This window comes from Gorilla gorilla, chromosome 2 (genome assembly GCF_029281585.2).
Source record: "Gorilla gorilla gorilla isolate KB3781 chromosome 2, NHGRI_mGorGor1-v2.1_pri, whole genome shotgun sequence".
Lineage (NCBI taxonomy): Eukaryota > Metazoa > Chordata > Mammalia > Primates > Hominidae > Gorilla > Gorilla gorilla.
The window spans coordinates 190,164,538-190,189,841 of record NC_086017.1 but is presented as its reverse complement, the minus strand read 5'-3'; the positions used below and the strand labels follow the sequence as shown (position 1 = coordinate 190,189,841).

Sequence of the window (25,304 nt, the reverse complement as noted above, 5' to 3'; positions counted from 1 at the left end):
TGTATCCTGAAACTTTACTGAAGTTGTTTATCAGTTCCAGGAGCCTTTTGGTGAAGTCTTCAGGGGTTTTCTAGGTATAGAATCATATCATCAAAGAAGAAAGCTAATTCGACCACTTCTTTTTTTATTTGGATGCTTTTTCTTTCTTTCTCTTGCCTGTCTGCTCTGGCTAGGACTTCCTGTTTATCTTCTTAATTAGCATGCAAGAACAAAGAGCTTAGGGGTTTCTTTGTCTTGTTCTCTGCTGTATCCCCAGCATCTAGAATAGTACCTGACACATAGCAGGCTTTGACTGAATTTGTTAAATGAATGAATACATGAATGAGGTGATGGATTCCCCTAAAGTAATGGCCACTTTTTTGGACACCAATGAACCTTTCTCTATTCATATGTTTCTAGATGAAACTTCAACTGACATGCCTCTATTACCTGTGGTTGTTGTTTCAAGCCCTTGTTTTGTTAAGCAGAGGGAGGGTGGGATTGCCTTGCTTGAAAAGAAAAACTAATTTGACAGTAAAGGCCAGAGTTATAACAAATCATAAAGAGTTCTATCAACTTCAAGTGCACTCTTTTTTCAAATGCAACTTGTAAGTCACCTTGACATTAAAGAACATCAGCACTGGTATGGACCTCTAGGACTTTGTCAGGCATAACCGTCATTCTTCAATAGTTTGGAAAATACTAAAGGGCAATGTGCCATTTTGTAGATTTTTTTTAAGTAGCTTACATTTAAACTTGAAGAAATCCTACATTTCTATCATCTGTATATATATATATAGAGAGAGAGAGAGAGAGAGAGAGAGATTCATAAAATGTTATATTTGTCTATGACTGAGATATAATCTAATCCAAATAATTTATTATGCAAATAAAGATAATGCCCAGAGCTATTGATTTATCCAAAATCATTTCAGAAATGAGTGGCATAATCAGCACATCTACCTAGGTTCCTGACACCTAGTTCAGTTTTTCCTTCCAGCACTTAAATGTCATTCAGTATAGTTGTCACCAGCTGACCAATTGAAGTAGCTGGTACTTCACAGCAAGACCTGCCTCTCTGAGCTTGTCCCTCTGACCAGAGATGATGGATCCAGGCATGGACATCTGACCTACTCTTATTCAAGCAAATTCTGGGTCAAGGTTGTTAAGTTGGAACAGAATGATAGACAATGAGATTCGGTTTTCCCTGAGGGTGGAAGTCATGAGCTGAAAGCCTTGGGAACTCTGGGCACCCATGTTTCCTTCCCTGTGGGAGAACCAAGGCTGCAGTGAAGCAGAGTGAACTCTGTTCGCCCTAAGAAAGAAACAACTCCTAAAGAGCAAGAGAGATTCCAGGCAGCATCTGAGTCCTCACTTCCAGGTTCCCAGCTGCCTTCCCTATAGTAGGGCTACTAGAGAATCTCCAGGGTCTTTCCATTCCTTTGGACCAAATCAATTTGAGTGTGTTTCTGTCATTGTCACAAAAAAACATACCTATTGAATAACTAGAAGATTTATAGCAACATTCTAATCTCCCAAGGAAAGACAAATCAATACTGAGCTTCTACTACGTGTCAGGTACTGGAAATACATTGTTTTTTCAACCTAACAATCCTATGAAGCTGGTCTTATTTTCTGCATTTTAGATTAGGGAAGTGAAGTTCCATGCTAAGTCAGAAGGCCTTAAGTACCTGCATTCGAATCTGAATTCAGATGCTCAAATTCCAAAGTTTGTAATCCTTCCAATGAGTCACATTGCCTTAAATTCACTGTGATCTATGCTTTGCTACTCAAAGTGTGACATCACCTGGAAGCTTGTTAGAAATGCAGAATCACAATCACAGCGTCAGACTACTGAGACATTATCTGTACTTTAAAAAGATTGCCAGGTGATTCGCATGCATGTTCAAGTCTGAGAAGCTCTGATCTAGTAGAAACAAAGGTACAGGGAGATGTAAGCTGAATAACTTTGAACTGTAACCTAACATTTCAGAATCATCTCTAAAATAAGTAAAATAATATCTACCTCACTGGAATTATTGTGACTGAGAAAAGAAAAATATCTCAGAGCAGTCTGAGCTATGCAAGGTGTACAAAACTTATTAGGCCAAGAACAGCATGAATATGGGACTTCAGTCATTCATGCGCTAACCCCCTCGTGCCTGGGGCAGTTATTTAAAGGCATTTGTTCCTGACTAGCTGCCTCACTCACTATCTCAATGTTCTGGAATTTGTGTTACAAAGAACAATGTATAGTCAAACAACAGCTTAAAATTTTTTTTTAGAGATGGTGTCTTGCTATGTTGCCCAGGCTGCTTTCAAACCCTTGGCCTCAAGGGATTCTGCCACTTCAGCCTCCCGAGTAGCTGAGACTATAGATGTGAGCCACTTCACTGGCTCTCATGTTTTGTAATGTAAATTCTTGGTAAACAACTTAGGAACTGCCTCTTCTGCTTTATAAGCCTACTTGTAACTGCTGCTAATTGGAACATATATTCAGGGCAACATGAATCTCTGCTCCCAGGTTGCAATCCTCAAACTTGCCCCAATTAAACTCTCTACTTATATTAAATTTGCATCATTTTTTTCTTTAGGTCAACATGAGGATGATATGAGCTAGGGTATAAAAGCCCTAGTTAGAGTACCTATCTAGGGTATAGTGCCTGGCATAGTAGGCTCTTACTGTAGTATCCTTACATTCCAACATTAAATAAATGTATCATTCTTCTCGTTGTTGGACAGCACTGATAAACACATACACAAAATGATGCAGGTAAGAATGTATGGATGCATAATGAACAAGCATTTCCTCAAAATAGTATTGTGACTGCAAGCGTAAAAGGTCAAAGGGAAATATGGTTTGATTTTCTTTGTCATAATGGGTATGCAAAATTAAGTTCACACTAGCGATGTCAATGGCAAAGCAACAATGAAAGCTAACCAATTTGAATAAGAGACACAGAATTAAAACAAAGGTTAACTCCAGTAATTTTAGAAGTAGCAGAGAAGTTGTGTAGGTTGAGAGAGGGAAAAGAATATTGGATCAGAAAAGGAATACAGTTTTTAGGAAAGTTGCTAATTATTTCTACTGCTTTCAGATCATAAGACCTAAATTGGATAATCATATAACTCACAGGATACAGAAAAGAAATGTGATTGCTATTGTATTAAAAATATTCATTTTCTCTCTTGTATATTGATAGACCTGTCCACAAGGAAGAGTGTAGAATTTTAGCAATAGTACAAGTAGACAATAAAGTATTTTAAACACTTGAATATAATTCAAGACTTTGGTAATTTTTCTCTATGCCAGAAATATTACATAAAAGAAAATGCTTTTTTTTAGAATTTCATTAAATATTGTACATACAATGAAGAAAATCACAAAATGTTAGCGAAGAGCATGAAAGTCTTCAATCATTGTACAGTGGTAGGAAAGAGAATAGTGTAAAATTTTAACTTATCCACAAATGTATGTATAGATTTGACAAAATTCAATTGAAATCCCAATGGAAGTTGAGGAATTTGACAATGTGATTCTAAAGTTAATCAAGAAGTATAAACAACAAATACTAAGCAAGGAAAGTAAAAATAAAACAAACAAAAAACTAGGAATGAGAGATATACATTTTTAACAAAGTAATCTGTATACATAGTTTAAAGAGTCACAAAAAGGTAGGGGGACTTATATTAATCTCTGCCTAAAAAATTACCCCAAGCTGGCTGGGCACGGTGGCTCATGCCTGTAATCCCAAGCACTTTGGGAGGCCGAGATGGGTGGATTGCCTGAGGTCAGGAGTTCAAGACCAGTCTGGCCAACATGGTGAAACCCTGTCTCTAATAAAAATACAAAAAAATTAGCTGGAAGTGGTGGCGGGTGCCTGTAATCCCAGCTACTGGGGAGGCTGAGGCAGAGGAATTGCCTCTGCTGAGGCAGAGATGGAGGTTGCAGTGAGCCGAGATCGCTCCATTGCACTCCAGTCTAGGTGACAGAGTGAGACACCGTCTCAAAAAACAAACAACCCCCCACCAAAAAAACACAAAAAAACAAAAAACCCCAAAATTACCCTAAGCTTAGCAGTTTGTAACAACATTCATTACCTCACATGGTCTCTGTGGTTAGGTCTCTGGGACTGATTTAATTGGATGGTTCTGATTCAGGGTCTCTCATGAGGTTGCAGTCAAGTCAGGAGGCGGCCATCTAAAGGCTTGACTGGAACTTGGACGACCTACTTCTAAGGTCACATGCCATGTGGGCCCCTCCAGAGGGCAGTTTGAGTGAGGCAAGGGTCTCTAAAAGAGCAAGCAGTTCGTCTTCACAAGTAGCTCTTTTAATAGGTTCACATTCTGATCTTTTAGGAGCAAAAATTTCCAGAAGCAAGTAACGAAGTTTTGTTCTGCTTGTTCTAGTTTTGTTAAACATAGGTACGGGAAAGTATGGCTGGTCTCAGAATCATTTAACAGAAGACGGGAAACTATGTTTGGTTTTAACATTGTTCAGCACAGGAGCAGGGTATTATGTTGGCTTCTTTCTCAGATCTACGAAGGGAGGTATGGGATACTTGGCATATATGCACCCAGGAGGGACTGGTGACTGCAACTTTAGGGTTAGAATAGACTTCACAGAAGAGGTGTCATAGAAGCCGAGACCCATAGGATGAGTCAAACTTCCTTTCCTTATCTGTCTCTCTCTTTTTTGTCTTGTCTTGTCTTGTCTTGCTTTGTCACCGAGGCTGGAGTGCAGTGACCCAATCTCAGTTTACTGCAGCCTTAACCTCCTGGGTGCAAGCAATCCTCCCTCCATAACCTCCTGAGTGTCTAGGTCTACAGGTGCATCCCACCATGCCTGCCTAATTTTGTTCATTTTTTTGTAGAGATGAAGTGTCACTATATTGCCCAGGCTGGCTTCAAACTCCTGGGCTCAAGGCCTTCTCCTGCCCCGGCCTCCAAAGTGCTGGGACTACAGGCATAAGCCGCCATGCCTGGCCTAAAATTTCTGTAAGTAAAAAAATATTGGCCGGGTGCGGTGGCTCATGCCTGTCATCCCAGCACTTTGGGGGCCAGGACAGGGGGATCATCTGAGGTTAGGAGTTTGAGACCAGCCTGGCCAACATGGTGAAACCCCGTCTCTACTAAAAATACAAAAAATTAGCTGAGTGTGGTGGTGGGTGCCTGTAATCTCAGCTACTCAGGAGGCTGAGGCAGGAGAATCATTTGAACCCTGGGGGTGGTGGTGGTGGGGGGGCGGAGGTTGTAGTGAGCCGAGACAGAGCCACTGCACTCCAGTCTGGGTGACAAAGCAAGACTCTGTCTCAAAAAAAAAAAAAAAAAAAAAAAAAAAATATATATATATATATATATATATATAGAGAGAGAGAGAGAGAGAGAGAGAGAGAGAGAGAGTGCACGAGAGAGAGCAAGTAAACAAAAAACTAGGAGAACTACTCTTAACATAAAGAGACAATGGGTTGATGTTCTCAAAAGTGTATACTACATAATAAATGAGATTAGTCTCCAGAAGAAAAATAAAGGACAAAATCAGACAATTCTCAAAAAATAACTGCAAAAATTAAATAAGGAAAGACATGAAAATGTCAACATACCATTTTGTTGCTTAGCAAATTGTAAAGAAGAAAAATTTTGTAATAAGCAATATTGTGTGCGAACAGTGAGAGGATCACACTCAGAAAGGGCCTAGTGGGAATGTTGAGTGGGCCACTGTTTTGGAAAGCCAATTTGGCAAAATGTATTATAAGCCTTAAAAGCGTTCATTCCCTTTGATCTAGTAACTTCATATTATAATAATTTAATCTAATAAAAATAATTATAAATTCAAATCAAGATATATGAACAATGATGAGGTGCTGTTTATTTTAGTGAGAAAGTGGAAAGAAACTCAATGCCCAACAAGAAGTTAATGTTTAAATTTTTTTTTTTGAGATGGAGTTTTGCACTGTCACCAGGCTGGAGTACAGTGGCATGATATCATCTCACTGCAACCTCCACCTCCCGGGTTCAGGTGATTCTCCTGCCTCAGCCTCCCGAGTAGCTGGGACTACAGGCGCGTGCCACCATGCCCAGCTAATTTTTGTATTTTTAATAGAGACGGGGTTTCACCATGTTGGCCAGGATGGTCTCGATATCTTGACCTCATGATCCGCCTGCCTCGGCCTCCCAAAGTGCTGGGATTACAAGCGTGAGCCACCGTGCCTGGCTGAATGTTTAAATTTTACTATGTCTATTGGATGGAATATTAGGGAGCCATTAAAAGTGCCGTGTTCTAGGATTATTTATTGAAAGCACTTATGATATAAGTAAAAAAAAAAAAGGTACATACATAGCGTAATCCAATTTCACTAAAAATATGTCTTTACATGGGTAGAAAAACGCCTGAAAGGAAATGGTGCAAACTTAAAAAAAAAGCATGGTGTGACTATGAGAAGTCTATTTCTGCTTTATATCTTTCTGCATTTTATACAATGATGAGGTGTTATTAGTTTTCTTCTGTTTTTAAAAGTTTCTGTATTGTAAAATATGACATAGATATTGAAAAATGCATTAAAAATTACAGTTTAATGCATTATTAGAAGTTTTATTTCTTGACCGCCACCTGTGTGAATAGTAAGGACTACTGTTCCAGTAGTAGTAAGGTTTAGTAAGTAGTAAGGATAGTGGTTATTATTTAGTAAGCTAGTAATTTAGTAAGTAGCTTAGTATTTAATAAGTAGTAAGCTAGCAAACAGTGCGGACACTGGAGTAGCTGGTAAATGGTGGAGGTTCCTCACCATTCGCCAGCTTCTTCAGAAACCTTCCATGTTTCTTCTCCCAATCACACCCCATCTGCCTACCCGCTGGGAAAAAGAACCACTATTCCGATTTTTATTGTAATTAACTCTTTGCTTTTTGTTATGGCTTATCGCCCAAGCATTCTTTCTTAAACATTGTAATTTGATTTTGCCTATATCTTAAAATCTTTTAAGACTTTAAAAAATCTCCACATTCCCTTTTCATTCCCTGCCCCGCCTTTTCTGTGTAATGTACTTGTTGTATATATCAGGTCATTGTCCTATAGTATGGATTTTGCTGAGCTCAGGCCCAGAGTGTAGTTTAAGGTATTTCTTTGCCATCTGTATTTCTTGCAAGCTGGCAGTTGAATCACAGATGTGATCAGAAGCTGACGGATGGGTGGTTTAGGACACATTTCTTAATCCAGACTCTAGAGCTCCCTCTGCTCTTGTCCTCCTGTCATTTTCCAAAGGCAGTGACTTACTTTCTGAGATCTCCTGGTTCCTTCCTGTTTTTTCTTTTTTTTTTCCTATTTCTCTAACCTATACTCTTTGGATTCAAATCCCAGCATTTTCTCTTCCATTTGGGAAAGGAGTTTGGGATAGTTAGATCCGAGAGTTTATGGGCCCCAAACTGCTTCAGTCTATGGGAAAAATGAAAATCAGAATATAAATTTTAAAAGTGGCCCAAGATAGCTACAGGTTGGAGATATGGCTAATAAAATCTAGGTTTATGAACTAAGCTGTACTCACACCTGCAGGGCTGGAGTCTGTCAAATATTTCACTGACTTGTAGTAATTACAAACTTGTCTATCAGATAAAACACAAAGGCAGGATAAAATCAATCATTCCTCTCCAGACTCTGAGGCCTACATGTTTGTTAAGCACATATTTGCTGTATCTTACGTATAATGTCAATGAGCACCAATCAAAACCGTAGAACATCCCCTTTGCTTCACTACTCCCCTTCTCCTATTTTCTAGTAGCAGAACCTATAAATATTGTGTCTTGTATAGTCTACTCAGGAACACACTCTCAGTTAGCTCTGAGGTCTGTGTTTCCAGGGTTATTAGTCCTCAAACTTGGCCCAGAAACTAACTTTAATTTTCTTTAAGCTACAGTGCCTGTTATATAACCATTCCATCCACAAGTCCTGTCAAAACTCCCCTCTTACCCATTGCACGAATCCACTCTTAGAAGTGCAAAGCTCCTCTCAGTTTCAGTTACTGTTCTCAAATCAGCTCTCTGAACTTTCCAGTGAGTCCCATTAGCTACAGCTGTCCCTCAGTATGTGTGGGATTGGTTTCAGGACCCTCCAGACCTAGCATACCCAAATCTGCAGCTGCCTTGATATAAAATGTCATAGTATTTGTATATAACATATGTATATCCTCCAGTAAACTTTAAATCATCTCTAGATTGCTATAATACCTAATACAATGTAAATGCTCTGTAGATCATTGTTATATTATTTTTAAATTTTTTAAAAAATATTTTTGATCCATAGTTGTGGTTGCAGAACCCAGTGGGTATGGAGAGCTGAGAGCACCTTGGTTTTCTTCTGTCAGTTGCCCTGTTGTTTCTCTCTACTTTCTCCTGTTGATGCCACACAGGTCTCGTAGCTATTGGTGGTTTGTCCCCACTCCCTCCTATATTTTGTTATAGTTGGCTATAGGCCTTTGGTTTTGCTATCTATTTTGCGCGCCCCCCCTTTTGTTTTCAGAATACACATTCTTCTCAAGGTCCATTTTTAAAATTAGGGGAATTCAGGGAAAAAAATTTGCGACTGCTGTTGCCATGTTTCCACTATTTCTTCATATTCTATTTTTAGGTTAAAAAATGTTAGAATATTATTAAAATGCACGAGAGCCTATTTTGCTGGATTTGAGATTTTTGTATTGCTTTACTCTGATTGTAAGGAAGGATTGTGTTGAAAAGCCGAGGTTATTATGACAGACAATGAATGTTGGAGGCATTCTCTGATGATTTAAAGAAAGAAGTCGGTCTGGAAGACATTATGTGTTATGAAAGAAAAGGTATGTGGAGTCTCAAAGGATGACACAAACTCCCATACAAGAGAGGATCTGACCTGACGAATTGTATCAGTCCCTGGAGAGGGATGTGTGTTTCTCTCCTGATTGTGAGTACATCATGTAGCTTTCTGGACAGATTCCCAAAAACTAAAGCCATGCCACCAAAAGTTAAGTGTGTTAGGACCATCTCCTTTGTAAATAAATACAAATGTAGATTTTCTCAATATACGATCTAGCATAATGAAAAATAATTATCCTTATTTTAATATGAGAGTTCCTTTCTGATAAATTCAGAGAGTTTCCCACATAATAGTTACATTAAAAAAGGAAACATTGCAGTGAAGTACATAGTCAGGCACTATAATGCCTATTACAGAATGCAGAAAATAAATTCCTCATTCATTCATACATTTATGCAATCAACTATGGTCATCCAAATGTACTGGTTATACTATATCAGGTCATGAAAGTCAGTGTATAAAAGCATTGCTTTTAAAAAAGTAATTAAAATTAGTCTCAATGTTGAGATCCTGTTCTTTTTCAAGAGAGAAAAAAATTAGTCAATTCTACATGTATTTCTATTACCCACAAATCTCTCCTGTCTCCGAGTCATTTCTGGCTAATATCTAATCACTTCAAAATGATCTGCTTCCCCTTATTTTTCTGAGGATAACCCTAAAATTTGGGGTGGGGTTGGGTGAAATGGGGAGGCAGGTGGCAAGAGGAAGTAGACATCAGTGCAAACACTCCTTGGCTTTGGCCTCAATGGGCGATGTCTATTTTTTCTCTGCTATCAGATCAGTGATCTGTTCATTCAGTTCTATCCTTCCCCTTTCCGGCCTGTAGGCTCATCAGCCCCCTACAGCTGTCAGCTCCCTTGAATAGTCTCTAATGCCATAAATACTAAAAAAAAAAAAAAAAAAAGTTTAGGGGCATTCCTCTGGCTGAAACAGTTCAGGCTAACATCCTACTCTCTTTTGACTTATTGAGGCAAAACCCTAGACCTTGATTGCTTTTCTGATCCCCACTGGGAATAGAGCTCAGATGCCCCCAATCTCTAGATCTTCAAACATGTGGGAATTGTATTATTTCTAGCTCCACAGTTTCTTTCAAAGGAATCCCAACGACTGGGTGTGTGTGGCTGGTGGGTGGGTGGGGATTTATAGGCCTTTCTTTGGGACATACACCAATATCTCTGGGGAGAGAAAATTGGTTCCCCCATCTTTGTGGCAGATTGCATTATTGTTTACAATTAACCACACAACCCCCACTCCAAAAAAATTACAATCCATGCCCATTGCCATGTGATTTGCCTATGAAAGAAGTAGACTTCTCCACTTACTTGGGGTTTGGCCATATGAAAGACCTTGGCCAATGGGATTTGAATAGACATGTCATGAGACATTAGAGAAGCAGCTTTAAGAGGCTTCACAAGTTTCTAACAGCTTTCTGGCTCTTCCCATCTCCCTTGAGAATTGCCAAGTTCTACATAGGGGCAGCTTCTTCAGCTTGGGCACTGGATTGAGGAGACCCATGGAGCAGAACCTCAGATGACCCAGCATGTAATACAAATAAGAAATAAACCTTTGTGGCCATCAGCCATTTTTTTTTTTCAACAGCAAAAGTGATGAATATATTGTTTGTGGCTTTTTTTCCTTTCACCTCGTGCTGAAACTCATGAAGTCCAGCCAATTCTAAACTACAAACTCTGACTTATGAGACTACTGTCACTGCCATGAGCTTCAAATATCTATTACACAAGCATCAGATTTGCCTTTTCTTTCTCCCCGAGGCAGGGAAGGAAATGCCCTAGCTGTCTGAGAAGAGTATGTGAGCAGAGAACACGGAATTGTTCAGATTTTTATCCTGATGGATGAGAACACATCAAACTATCAAACATAAAACTTGAAAACTCCAAGACATTTATCCTTCCTGGACTCAAGGTATTTACAGGGCAGAGGAAATATCTCTTAAGTAATTATAATGTGGGACAACAAATAGTGTGTCATCAAGGTGTGCGGAGAAAAGTGCTGTGGGAGCTCATGAAAGAAGAGGCCTGGAAGGACAGGTAGGATTTGACAATTCAAGGGGAGGGGGGAGAAAGCATTTTGTATTCAAGATGCAGACAGAGCTAAATTACAGAGGCAGGAAATGAAGGGGCATGGATGGGGGTGTGAGTGAAATGAGGAGGGGAGACTGGTGGAAGGTCAGATCGGAAAGGCTCCGCAAGGCCTAGTTGTGGTCCTAGATAAGGAGTGTGGACTGTGAAGTTCTAAGACTGGCTAAAGACCATATAGAAAAGGGGCTGGAGAGTGGATTTTAGCAGCATTTATTATTTTAGAAACAATATAGCCCTTTAAAATAGTGACACATAAAGTAAATGTACCTATACAGCTGGAAAAACAATTCAGGTGATGGATTACTCTCCCCAAATGGCTGGTGTACACTGTGTGTATATGTTTGTACTTCATATTCATTGTACTTATGAAGTCTTTTATGGTTTGTTGTTGTTGATATTGGATTGGTGCATTTTTCAGCCAAAGAAACAGCCTTGATTTCCTGCAGTTGTTTCCCTACTAATAGGGCACATCTTACTATACTTAGATCTCCTTGGCATTTTAATTCGTGTTTTAAAAAATAACCACACAATAATGCAAATGTACTTAATGCCACTGAACTGTACTTTTTTTTTTTTTTTTTTTTTGGAGACGGAGTCTCGCTCTGTCACCCAGGCTGGAGTGCAGTGGCGCGATCTCGGCTCACTGCAAGCTCCGCCTCCTGGGTTCACGCCATTCTCCTGCCTCAGCCTCCCGAGTAGCTGGGACTACAGGCGCCCGCCACCACGCCTGGCTAATATTTTTGTATTTTTAGTAGAGATGGGGTTTCACCATGTTAGCCAGGATGGTCTCGATCTCCTGACCCCGTGATCCACCCGCCTCGGCCTCCCAAAGTGTCGGGATTACAGGCGTGAGCCACCGCGCCCAGCCCGTACTCTTAAAGTAGTATATTTGTTATCGTTTGCCACACACAAAAATAATACCCCAGCAGATCTTCATACGAGTTAATTTACGCTATAAGTTTAGAGCCGGAATTTCCTCAGCTAATCACTCAGTGTTAACATTGAAGATGTCCAGGTTGGTTACGAAGGATGTGACATCCTAGCGTTGGCCACTCTTTTCCTGGTCCTTCCTGTCTTGCAGGTGAGCCTCTGGGGGTCAGGAGAAAGTCTCCTCTATCTCCTGCTCACTTTCGTGTAGGGGAGGGAAGGTGTGTGTGTGGGTGGGTGGGGGCGTTTTGTGTGAGGGAGGCCGCTACTGGGCAGGCAGCCACGCTCTTCTTCCTCCATCCTGGGGCGGAAGTGGGGAGAGCAGCAGTTTAAAGGTTCTGTTGCAGCAGTTTAAAGGATCCACTCAGCCGCCTTAACCGCCAACCAGCAGGCTAAGGGAGGAACAGAATGAACAATGTTTGGATCCCAATGACTGGAGATGAAAGTTGCAAAAGCTCTGCCCAGGCTTCTACCAAGGATTAACTTTCCAGGGCATCTGCTGAACAGCTCTTCGGGGCTGTCTGCTGAGATTGGCGGCGGGACCCTCCCGCCTCTCAGTCGTGCCTTTGTTCCCCACGCCGGCCTAACCCCGCGCCCCTGCGCTCGCGGCCACGGCACCTGACCCACGCGCCGCCCGCCGGGGATGCGGCAGCCGCCACTGCTACCGCTGCCACCGCTGCCGGGCCTGCTCCGCCAGGCACATGCGCAGTGGCGACGCCGAGCCGGCGCCCTCAGTCTCCTCCTCCACCGCCTCCCGGTTCCGCAGTCACTTCCTGCAGCTGTTTCCCTGTGGGTCGGGTTGGACTGACTTTTGACAGTCAGCCTTCGGCTGCGGAGGGGCTCGGCGGCGGCCGGCGGAGAAAGTTGCTCCGAGAAGAGGCTGGGTCGAGCTGGGCCGAGCCGGGCGCGCAGGGCGGGCGTCGCGGGCGTCCCGGGCGGACGCGGCGCGGAGACTGCCGGCGCGTCCCGGGGGTTCCGGTAAGTGCGGGCGATTGGGAGCCGCGGAGCTTTCAGGTCGAGCCCCTGGAGCGCCGGGGACTAGCGGTTCTTTTCCGATGCTCTTTCCATCTGCCCTCCACGTGACAGGGCTTGCGCTGCTTCTATTTATCAGTTTGCTCGTTTCAGGCATTTCACGTGGACCAGGTGGATCATCTGTGCGTGCAGCTGCCTTGGCCCTCTCAGTTGCCCCCGCCCCGTGGGAGTCGGGGGATTCCATCCTTCGTGATGGCATCCATACCAGGTTGAGGTGCGTGTGTGGGTTCGTGTGTATGCATGCACATCTTAGGAATGTAAGGTGGATGTGGGCGACGCTGAACTGTCTGTAGCTTTGATTCAAATCTGTAAACAGTTCTCTAGGATTAGGAACCGTCACAGCGGAGACTGAAAAACGTTCGCCAATTCACCAAGGCCTCTTCACCAGTTTTCTGCGTTCTTTTGAGCCTTCTTTATAGGATATACCTTGCCTCAAGTGATTATTGTTATTATTTTTTTTACTTTTCTCCCTCTCATTCCTTCTTGCTGCGTTCTGATGACCTCTGAGTAATGCTCGCTGCCTTTCCCTCATTTCCAGAATTCTCAATTACAGACTTACCTAGTTTGCTGAGGTGCTGCTAACCTGTTCCTTGATTCTATTCTCTTTCCTCTGTAGATTTCTCCAAATGAGACAAGAGATTGTCTTTAACACAGTATGTGAAGAGTAGGCCCCAGTCCAATCGTTAAAACTAAGTATGCTATGACAATTACTTTTCTTTAAACAGGGTACCTTGTGAAGCTTTGATTTTCTTTAATGTCGTCTTAGCTCCTTTCCAAACCAGGACATTAACCAGCATAAATCCTTCATTTATGCCATCGCAAGCATCAAAGTGACTGGTTTTTAAGATTTGAAGAATATTTATGCCAGTCTTCAAATTAGTCCCTTTTAAACCAATGCAACAGTTGAACAGATCTGAGTTGCATGTTTTGGGTCTCTGTGTTCCATCATTCATGCATTCACTGAAGACTTGGTTTTATTCATTTTAAGATTTATATTTTATACTAATTTTTGTTTGCAAATGTACTAATATTTGATGCAATTGTCATATATAGATTTTTTTGAGGAGTCGACATTGTGTTGATTGTTAAATATAACAAGAAATAAATTTGGGATATCAAGCTACTCTTTAAAAATTGTAAAGATCAAATGTGATAATGGGTAAATCTGTGTTTGGCAAGAATTTTTTCTTTAAATCAGGTAACTTTATCACCTCTGGTAGGAGGCCTTCTGTGCCTCTGTTCTTTGAGAAGGATCTTTATTTTGAGGGAAACCTGTAGATAACACTGGGGGAGACACATGCTAGAATTTCCTCAAGTGAAAGTGAGCTTTCATAAAACAAGTCCAGACATGCCTAGGCAATTGGTAGCATTTGATTTTCTGTTTATATTGCTGATTTCCTTTATCCAGAGGTTTTGACACCCCCCCTCCACCTTTTCACTAATGAACTAGCAGAATGTTTGTGGCAATTTGACATCAGTAGCTTTTTAACATTATGAATTATTATTATTAGGTAGTTAAACTTTTTAAAAGCTGTTCTTTGTCTACTTAGTTCCGTTTTCTAAAATGACCATATCTGTCTTTGCTTTCTGGATTATCTTTGCTTGATTCAATTAAGAGAAATAATACCATTACAGAGAACCTGACTTTTTAAATGTTAAAACTCTATATTGCTTTTCTTTATGTTCCCAGAGATATGGGCAGTACACTTCTGCTTAAAAATTAAATAATATCATTTTTCTAAATTTTGTGATTAATGAGAAGTATTGTTAAATTCTATGACTAATACTTTTGCACTTTGTCCTTAACTACATTATTTTCCCATCACGCTGATTTCCTTTGTTGCCTCCCCACCCCAAATTTCGTCTGAAAGTTGTTACTTGATTTTCAGGGGCTGTGTAGTTATCAAATGTGGTAAAATAGACTTTAACTTTTCAAAATTTACTTGATTCATTTTAGTAATTCTATTATTGCCATAATGTACACATTTCCATTGCAGATGGAAAATTTCAGCAGCTTAAAATAGCCATATTCTATTGACCAAGAGAAGAGGTTTTAATAATACTGTATTGAGAGAGTGGAGGGAATTGTGGATTTTGAAATAAGGATTCTAATTTGGGTTAATTAGAATCTTGGGAACTCAAAGGGTGTACTGTGGTTCATTTTGAGACACTCAGGGTTAGACGGCGCCATCTGGGGGGTAGGCAGGAGACATTATGGATAAAGATTGAAGAGGGAGAGGAACATTTTGGGTCTTTTCTGAGGGAATTATAATAGAGACTATCAGTTATTTGTTAAGAAGGAGGAGGGAAATAGCCTCAAGATTGAGGAACTGGAATTATACTATGGCTTATGGTGGTGTGATCCATTACTCCATTGGACATTTCCTTGATACCTTATTTTGTGTAGGTAATTTACCTAGAGAAGGAGGAAAAATTTGGGTTTTACAGGGGACTGATGAATATAATCTAAGGCTGTATGAGGCAGGGCTGTAAACTCAAGAGCTCACAGAGAACAGGCAAGTAACAAGTACAGGCAGCAGCTGAGTGGGGACTGAGGTGTCCCAGAGAAGGCAGGCCTCGCTAGAGGGCACAGTGCCTCTGAGCACTAACTAGCTAATTGCGTCCCATATAGGAATGTGGGCCAAGTGATGCCAGATCATCCTTTTTCAAGAGAAGCCATGAATCTCTTGATTTTTAAATGCTAACACTAATTCGACTTAAAAAAATGAAAACAAAACTGTATATTCCAAACAGCACATCTGTGGCTGTATGTGGCCCACAGGCTGTTTGCCACCTCTGCTATACATTTGCTCAACTACTTAAATATTGCTAGTTGATCAGAAGGAACATATTTTATTTATTTCTGTCATACTTTAAGCTATTCCTAGAGTTCCTTGAAATTATAGCTAGTTCTATAAGTGCTTTAAGAATTCTGCAAGATGATATTCTTTTATTCACTCTTTTTGATATTGGTTGGTTGGAAGATATGTTTGCTAAGATTTTTAGCTGGTGGTCTTTTTTTTTTTTTTTGAGTCACAGTCTTGCTCTGTCACCCAGGCTGGAGTGCAATGGCACGATCTCGGCTCACTACCACCTCTGCCTCCGCGGTTCAAGCGATTCTCCTGCCTCAGCCTCCTGAGTAGCTGGGATTACAGGCGCTCGCCACCACACCTGGCTAGTTTTTGTATTTTTAGTAGAGAGGGGGTTTCACCATGTTGTCTTGAACAGGCTGGTCTCGAACTACTGACCTCAGGTGATCCGCCCACCTTGGCCTCCCAAAATGCTGGGATTACAGGCGTGAGCCACCACACCTGGACAGCTCGTGGTGTTTTTGTCTGTGCGTGATTATCATTAAGAGTGTTTAAGTGTAAGTGTGCCTGAGGGAAGGGGTCTGGACTAGGTGACCTTTGATGTCCATTTCAGCCATGTGACTTTTAGATTTAGCCGTGGATGCAATGCTGTTAATGTTCACGGGCCAGAGGGATAGCAGTTGGAACTGTGCCAAGCAAAATAAAGCCAAATCTATAAAGCCATTCTCAGTGGAAGAGCACCGTGTTAACATGAATTAACAGGCAGGGGAAGTCTGCTAAATGAGGCCAAAGGAAAGAAGTCCCAAAGATGGGTTTGGAGAAGTAGAAGAAAGGGTCAGATTATGTTGTCATTTACATGTTATCTTGCTGAAGTCTGATTTTCAAGTGAGTTTTTTGTTTCTGTTTTTTTGCTGTTGATTCAGATTTGAAGACCTTGCTTCTCATCACCCACTGGATTATGCCCAAGGCTTTCCTACCCAATGATCCTCTTGCAACACGCCGTGCTTCCTCCACCTAAGCAGCCCTCACCCTCGCCTCCTATGTCAGTGGCCACCAGGTCTACAGGAACCTTGCAGCTTCCACCACAGAAGCCTTTTGGGCAGGAAGCTTCCTTGCCTCTTGCAGGGGAAGAAGAGTTATCGAAGGGAGGGGAGCAAGACTGTGCCCTGGAGGAGCTATGTAAGCCCCTGTACTGCAAACTCTGCAATGTCACCTTGAACTCTGCACAGCAAGCCCAGGCTCATTATCAGGTAAAGGGAGAAAAGAAAACCAGGCATTTAGTGGGGTGAACATTTCAGGGCTCTGGCTATTTAGCAGTTGTCTCTCCAGATATGACTGTGCCTGGAATATCAAGATGGCTTAGAGAACAACCAAGTATGAATTTGTTTGATTAAAAGCCTTATGTTTTTACTTTAAAAATAAGTATCACTTTTTGTAGAATGGATCTCAACCTGTTACACTAAGCTGTGTGGCATGCGATAGCTTACCAGTCTTTGTAGGCAAATGTAAATTATCTATGCTGGCATCTGAACCTGTAGTCTTAAGAAGAACAAGTATTTAAACCACTATTTACCAGCCTGGGTGACAGAGCGAGACTTTGTCTCAGACAAACAAAAAAACCCATGATGTACCGAACTCAATTCAGTGTAAAATTGTTTAGAAGCTAATATAATTTGCATCATTTCGAGGTGACCTCTGTGCATGACTCTTATGCTTTCCATTTTTGACTTCTAACTCTTATATATCCTATCACTGGTAAGGAAAACACACGTATCTTTTTGTGGTGAGAATAAAATGACATTGCAATATTGAGCCCTATCCTTCATTCATAATAAACATACTCTGATTTATTTTAGCCCATTAGCGTAAACTAATACTGGTTTTTAAGATTTAAAGCTTTCACCTCCATGTTGAATAGCTAGTGGAAAGGACCATTTTAAAGGGTAATATTACCTAAGAACAAATGGAAAATTAAACTTTGGTTAGCAAGAGAGGGTACAATATTTCTTTTTATTCTAGACATTTGTCTGTATAAAGTTAAATAATTTCCTTTTTTGGAGAAAAGAGACCTGGGAAATAATCAAGGACAAAACCCACTGAATGATGTCTTCCTGGGTCATCACTGATTTGATTATTTATTATCTGCATGAAAATCTCTAGTAATAAGAGAGTATGGTAGAAGACTGTTACACAGGTATTTCTTCTGTTGTGCACTATAACTTTCTCCACTTTGTTTACTGTGGGTGTTAAGTCTTTTCTGTTTTGTTTTGATCCCAAAGACTGATTATTGTGTTGCTTTTTGATTGTATGTTGGAAGTATTTTGATGGTCAATTGTTTTCTCTGGTATTTAGGGGAAGACATAATATGTTGCCTTCTTTAAGTTCCCATTATGTGGTTTTGTTTTGCCCTCAGGTGCAGGGAGTTGAGTTAATTATATCTCGCAGCTCTTGACATGTGTCATCATTGGTTCCTAAAGGTCTCTTCTGGTTTTATTTTTATGTTTTCCCCCTTTCCCCAGTATGTACTCTCATCACCTTGCTGTCCAGTACAGTTGTTTGATACAGGGTCTTCCTTTGCCTGTCTTTACCATTCAAGCAGAGTCTGTTAGCATGATTAATCTCAACTCCAAGACTGTATTAGCTTTCTTCATTTATTCCTACGGAATGTTCAGTTTTATAGCCTAAGACTCACTTTGAAAAAAGAAGCCAGGGTTCTAAAGGTTTAATTATTAGCCATATAAAGCCCCTAACAAATCATTAACTTGGGGGCAAACCCACTTGTATGCTATATACATATATAATTATCTTTATTTATTTATTTTTTTTGAGACAGAGTCTCGCTCTGTTGCCCAGGCTGGAGTGCAGTGGCGCGATCTTGGCTCACTGCAGCCCCTGTCTCCGGGGTTCAAGTGATTCTCATGCCTCAGCCTCTCAAGTAGCTGGGATTACAAGCACACACCAGCCACCCAGCTAATTTTTGTATTTTTGGTAGAGGTGGAGGTTTGCCATGTTGGCTAGATTCAGCCTCCCAAAGCGCTGGGATTACAGGCGTGAGTGACCTACCGCACCCAGCCTATAATTCCCTTTTAAGGAAGAGTTGTTTACTTTTATGAGGGAAAACTCTCGGGCAGTGTGTAATTTTAACATGTCCATGGATTATACACATACCTTATTTCTTTTTTTCTCCTAATAAAACTTTTTGACTTCATGGACTTTGAAAGGTGCTACTGATGATACATAGAGAAGATTCAGTTTGATGCAAGGTCTTTGGATTATAAGGCTAAAACTAGATAAGCAGAATCAACATTTGTTTTTTTCTTTTATTTTACATTTTTGCGTATGTTCTAAACTATTTAGTTGACAAGATTAGTAATTATACTTAATTTCAGTTTCCTCAGTGATACAGTGAATAAATAAATTAGAAAATATAAGAAAAGGGAAATACAATTTAGGTAAATTTCTCAAAAATCAGAATTTTTAAGTGGAAAGGTTGAAGGAGAACAGGATGTAATGGGACAATTTAAGCAGCTAAAAACCAGGGTAAAGATGGGAAAGAAAAGAGGCAAGCAAGTAATCAGAAAGTAGGAGCTTACAGAAAATGGAAAGTTTGGATATAATAAAGTATATTGCTAAGACTTCAGAAGCAAAGATTCGAATGAGACTGATGTTATTGGTAACTCTTAAAGAGAGAAGGTTTTAACAGACAACTAAGGCAAAGCAGTTCATGTGTAAAAATACAGAGCAATTGTGTTAGGGTAACAGAAGAAAGGTAATCTTAGAAGTGAAATCTGGATTTCAATAAGATAGAAATGGTCAAGATGAGAGTGGATAGTGCAAAGTGTAGATCAGAATAATAAACAGAGTGTGAACATAACTCTAGAAGTGGGTGAGCTACCAAAGAAGGAAAGCATAGAAATGTTAGCCAAAAAGATGCATCAGAGGGTGTACATGAATAAGCAGTAATAAAAGAAAGATTACTGGAGACAAGGCTAAGACCAGGCCAGGTGTGGTGCCTCACACCTGTAATTCTAGCACTTTGGGAGGCTGAGGCGGGAAGATAGCTTGCGTTCAGGAGTTCAAGACCAGCATGGACAGCATAACAAGACCCTGTCTCTACAAAAATACAAGGAAATTAGCTGGGCATAGTGGCAGACACTTGTAGTCCCAGCTACTCGTGAGGCTGAGACAGGAGGCTCACTTGAGCCTGGGAGATTGCGGCAGCAGTGAGCTATAATCATGCCACTGCACTCCAGCAAACAAAGACAACAACAAAAAACACACAAAAAGAGAAGGATAAGACCAATGAGTAAGGCTTACCAAGCACAGGAATAAGTAGAATGCCAGTGACTGTAGACTAATAAAGTGGTTTAGGATTAAATGAGATGATGGATGTAAAATTTTATTTCAAGACTAAAAACTTACTGATTTTTAATACAGAGCATTACCAAGCTGTACCTTCATTATTTCAGTTATGTGTGAGCTAAAATGGGTCACGGGTAGCCTGTTTATGAGCTAGAAACACATTTGTGTGAAGTGATAAATCACTGTGATTACATTACTCAAAACTTTTTAGTCAGTTGATGCCATTGTTGAAATCGTGGAGTTTCAAATTGCCTCGGGTATTGTAAACAATGGTGGTTACACTAGAGCCGGACTGTATCATGTGCCAGTAATCCAGGACACGCAGTGGAAACTGCCCAATAAATACTTCCCTTTAAGCTCACTAGCGTTTTTTCCTGACATCCCAGTGTTCCCAAGCTGGGGCTACCTTAGCAGTGACCCATGTGTATCTGTAGTCATCACAGATTTAGTTTTATTCCAAGGACTTTTTAAAACTGGTCAGTTGGCTTCAAAACATCATCAACTATTGTTTTATTTTTAATGAAGCCATCAAATATTATATTCTTAAAATTAGGGCTTTGGGTATAACTTAATTTAAAATCCAGTCTTTGGAGGAGAAACATATTTTCATTTTATTAAAGTCTATCTGCAGGCTTCAGGTTACTTAGGGCAAGGCTGGCATGGGGTAACATACCACTGTTTCCTCAGCATAAATGCCCAGAGGAAGAATTGCTTTAGCAGGGAAGGTTATTAACAGAAATAAAGAAAAGCAAAAAGCACGGATGAATTTTGCTAAGGCATCCACAGTTTAAAGTCACCAGTTTATTTGCTAATTTGCATGTATATATTTGACAAGATCTGCTTACTCAAAGTACATTTATAAAATTTGTCATAAACATGGCTTTCTATTTGTAATAGTTAGTGGCCAAATAGCAACCTACCATGAATTAGATTGATTAGAGAAAGAGAACACAGGTGAAAGAATAGTTTTAGAATTAGGATGCTGAGTGTAGTGGTCTTAATTCATAATTCATAATGAAGAGAATGCTATTAGATTTTTCCCAAAATTTAAAGCACTGATTTTGGCACTTACATTTTAATATTGAGCACCCAGGTTTGGATCAGTGAATTAAATCTCAGCTAATTTTCATGTATTCAAAATTCTCCTATCTGATTTTTTTCCAAATGGACTTGCAGTGGACTGAGAATGGCCAAAATACACTTCAGATTTGGTTTTAATGCATGTGCTTTACACGTGGCATATATGTTTTGGAATCTAACAACTTTGGGCTAGGATCTTGGCTCAGTTACTTTAGGCAAGACACTGAATCTCTCTTTATTCAATATCTGTAAAGTAGGGGTCATTGTACTTCCTCTGCAGGATTGTGAGACTTGCATATGTTATCTTAATAAATGCTGGTTGATTGAAATAGGTTGCTATTGTTTAGAAGTGTTTGGGTCTCAAATGAGCAGAATGAGATGGTACACAGCTGTCTTACTGTTGTTACTACCTTGATAGTAACTTGCTGTAGGACCTTGTGTAAATAAGCAAAACTTTGTTTTCCTTGATTGTTCTCCCGAGATAGTCTTTTAGATCCAGATACCAGGTTACCTTAAAAGATTCTCATGAAGAATAATTCAACCAACAAATGAGGCAAAATAAAATGATTTTCAAATGTAAATATGCTTTCAACCATACTACTCGGCTGTCAGCTTAGTCCATTTACCCAATAATCAATCCTTGTTGGTTTTCTTGTTCTGCTCTCTGAAATCACCAGCTCTGTAGGCTTTTCTAGCTCTTGCTTTGATCACTTTAGAGGACAGAAGCTCTCTGTGATCCTGCCAGTTTTTTGCCTCCTCCTCTAGTCTACCCCTACCTCATTTCTTCTTATTTTGAAATGATAGATACCCTTTCTTTTGTCCAAGTTTGATTCCTCATCCTGTTTTCTGGATTTCATCACCTTTTCACCTCAATCGAAAACTATGCCCAAGTCTTTTCTATATAAATAAAAATAACAGCAGCAACCTTCTGTTTACTTTTAATCCCTTCTATTAGCAACCTTTCTCCTCTCCTCTCCTGTCCTTAGCATTCTGCAGGTAGAATTGTTCTCTTCAGGTCTTTATTTCCCATTCATTCCTCAGCCCACTGTACTCTGATTTCCATTCCTATAGGCCACTGAAATGGTCCTTTCCAGTGTCACCATGATCTTACAGGCCAAATCTAACTCCTTCTCACTTGACCCCTTTGTAGCATTAGCCAATGGTAACAACTTTCTCCTAAAAAAATTTAAAAATATTTTTATTTAAAATAATGCCTGAGGAACCAAAGAATTTATAATGAAAAGTAGTAATCACCTGTTCTCCACCCATTCCCTACCTTTTTTTTCCTCTCCATTCTCTTCTCCTTTCTGACTCCCAACTTGAGCTGGCTATAGTTTTACTTTGACACTGTCAAGATTGATCACATTTTTATCCATTCTGTCATCAAATTAAGTTTTCCATGCTCTATTTGCAGGTTGATGCCAATTGTTGAAAATTAACATTGAGTTTTTGCATTATTGTGAATAGGGAATTTTGCACTATTATGAGTGGGGAAATATTGTTCACTGCAGAGCTGTTTCCTTCCCTGTATTTCCAGTGTCATGATCCCATGCTATTCACAAGAGATGTTCAAATAGGTAACCCTTTCCTGAATGCCACCAGTTGCTCAAAATTGTGTCTATTTTAGTTTGCTTCATATGTGGATTATAACTTTGAAATAACTTGTTTTTCCTTGAGTTTCTGGTACTTAAAAAAAAACTAGAGAGAAGAATCTTAAGCCTTTCAAAAAAGGTATTAGCATCTCAATCTTTCTTTATATTGCTTACAACCCATTTCATTTATCTTCATGAAACCTACTGTTTTCTGACTCTGATTTTGACTAGTTGTTCTAATTTGGATTAGTTGTTCCATATTTGAATCACTACTTCATTGTGTAGGTTTTTATTTCCCGGAGATTTTAATTGCTTTTCTTCTCCCCTCTTTTTCTTGCATTATATTTTTCATATTATTCTCCCCTCCATCCCTAAATCTCAACCCCACTATTTATTGTATGGAATTTTCCTTTTATCCTAGATCCCTCTATCTCCTTGCTCCATTTTCAGCTGGTGTCTGTTGGGTTTGCTGCACAGCTTTGTCAGCTTTGGACTTACCACTCTTTAGGTTGGATCACTATTTTCTAAATATATGTTTTCTTTTTTAAATCTTGTTTTGTTGGAGTATATTGTCACATTAAGGAAGAAAGAATGAATATAAATGTACAACACATTTTTTTTCTTGAAATAAAATGAGGGAGTAATGGGAAATAATTTTTTTGAGCCCTTGCATTTCTAAAAAATGTTTGCATTGTGCCTTCATATTTGACAGTTCAGTTCCAGGTTGAAAATTATTTTTCTTTGGAATGTTAACAGCTGCCCTCTATTTTCTGTTTTTATCTAATGTTGCTGAAGAGAAATCTTCTGATTCTTATTCTTTTGTTGGTGACCTGTTTTAATTTTGTGTCTTTCTTTTTTTTCCCCTGGAAGCTTTTAGGCTCTCCCTTTTATTCTTGTAGTCTGAGATCTGACAATGATGGTTGTGTCTAGTTTTCCCCGGGATACTTTTTCATTTGTCCTGGTCAGCACTAGTAGATCCTTTCAGTTTGTGTACTTCTGTTTCTCTTGCTCTGGAGAATTAAAAAAATATATATATTTTTGAGACAGAGTCTCACTCTGTCACCCAGGTTAGAGGGCAGTGGTGTAGTCTCAACTCACTGCAACTTCCGCCTCCTGTGTTTAAGCGATTCTCCTGTCTCAGCCACCTGAGTAGCTGGGATTACAGGTGCCTGCCACCACGCCCAGCTAATTTTTTTGTATTTTTAGTAGAGGCAGGGTTTCACCACGTTGGCCAGGCTGGTGTGGAACTCCTGACCTCAGGTGGTCCACCTGCCTTGGCCTCCCAAAAAAAGAAAATATTCTTTCTTAGTTACTATTCTCCAGATTTTTTTGTCTTTCCTTCTAGGAATCCTGTTAGCTATTGTCATGGTTCTGCTTGATTGATTCTTTTTTATTTTTCTAGCTTTATTGAAGTATAATTGATGGACAGATACTTTATATTGTTTGTCTCTGCTATCTTTTATCATTCTTTTTTCGTTTTAATTTGAGACATGTTCTTGACTTCTAATCTCATATTGAATTTTTTTTTTGCAGTTGCAAGATTTAATAGAGTGAAATAGAGTGAAAACAGAGCTCCCATACAAAGGGAGGGGACCCAAAGAGGGTAGCTGTTGCTGGCTCGAATGCCTGGGTTTGTATCCCGATCATTGTCCCTCCCACTGTGCTCTCAGGCAATAGATGATTGGCTATTTCTTCACCTCCTGTTTTGCCTAATTAGCATTTTAGTGAGCTCTCTTACTGGTCAGGTGTGAGCTAAGTTGCAAGCCCCGTGTTTAAAGGTGGACACGGTCACCTTCCCAGCTAGGCTTAGGGATTCTTAGTTGACCTAGGAAATCCAGCTAGTCCTGTCTCTCAGTCCCCCCTCTCAACAGGAAAACTCAAGTGCTGTTGGGGAGGTTGGCCGACAACCACTCTAACTAACTACTTCCTGCTGAATCAGGGCATAGTAGGGGTTGTGCAGTTGAGATTTCCTCTGGAGGGGTGTCTTCGATGTCATTAACATCGGAGAATGGGCTAGCAGGCTGGTCCAGGGGTCCATGGTAGATTTTAGTCATGGACTGCATCTGGGGCTCCATTCGAAGAACCATTTGTAGTTTTACAGCCTCGATTCTGGAAGAGACAAACTTAACAAGGAGGTTAAAGATACAGGGATTGAAATGTATGGCCTGCAGTGCAGGGGATTATTTCTTTGGTACACTTCACAGGCCCTGACTATCTGCTTGATAGTTTTGAAAAGGCCTGGTCCAGTAGATAATACTTTGGCCATCTGATGGGTGCTGTCAATGCCTAAGTGAAAGGTTTGGTGAAGGGTTTTAAGTAATTTCCATTGGTTAGCTGCAGGCAAAAGTATTTTTCCTTCTTCGGTGGCTAGCCATCCTGAGGGGAGGAAATGATGTCCCTGTGAGGTTCCCCATTCTGTTTCTTCTTCTGAGTACTGGGGCTTGGTTTCCCGGAGGGGATTACCCCATACTAGGGGTCCTTCTATAAGCATTTCTAATGGAGGGTCCTGCATTGAAGCTCTTTTGGCTTCAATATCCACTTGGCGTTTCCCTTCTATTTCCCTTTCCTTTCCTTTCTGACGACC

At 40.2% G+C, this 25,304-nt stretch overlaps 1 protein-coding gene across 4 annotated transcripts in view; it reads left to right on the top strand.

Annotated features, from left to right (window-relative positions):
* The first annotated feature begins 12,593 nt into the window (after positions 1-12,593).
* ZMAT3 (zinc finger matrin-type 3) overlaps positions 12,594-25,304 on the top strand; it is a 54,153-nt gene continuing 41,442 nt past the window's right edge. Inside the window, exons 1-3 of one of the 4 annotated variants that reach the window (XM_004038034.5) lie at positions 12,594-12,822; positions 12,970-13,090; positions 16,610-16,936. In XM_004038034.5, the coding sequence (XP_004038082.1) occupies positions 16,667-16,936 (270 nt within the window). In that variant the 5' untranslated portion in view covers positions 12,594-12,822; positions 12,970-13,090; positions 16,610-16,666. The remainder of the gene's footprint in view (positions 12,823-12,969; positions 13,091-16,609; positions 16,937-25,304) is intronic. The other 3 variants (XM_055381800.2, XM_019024435.4, XM_004038035.5) reach the window with 3 other exon arrangements.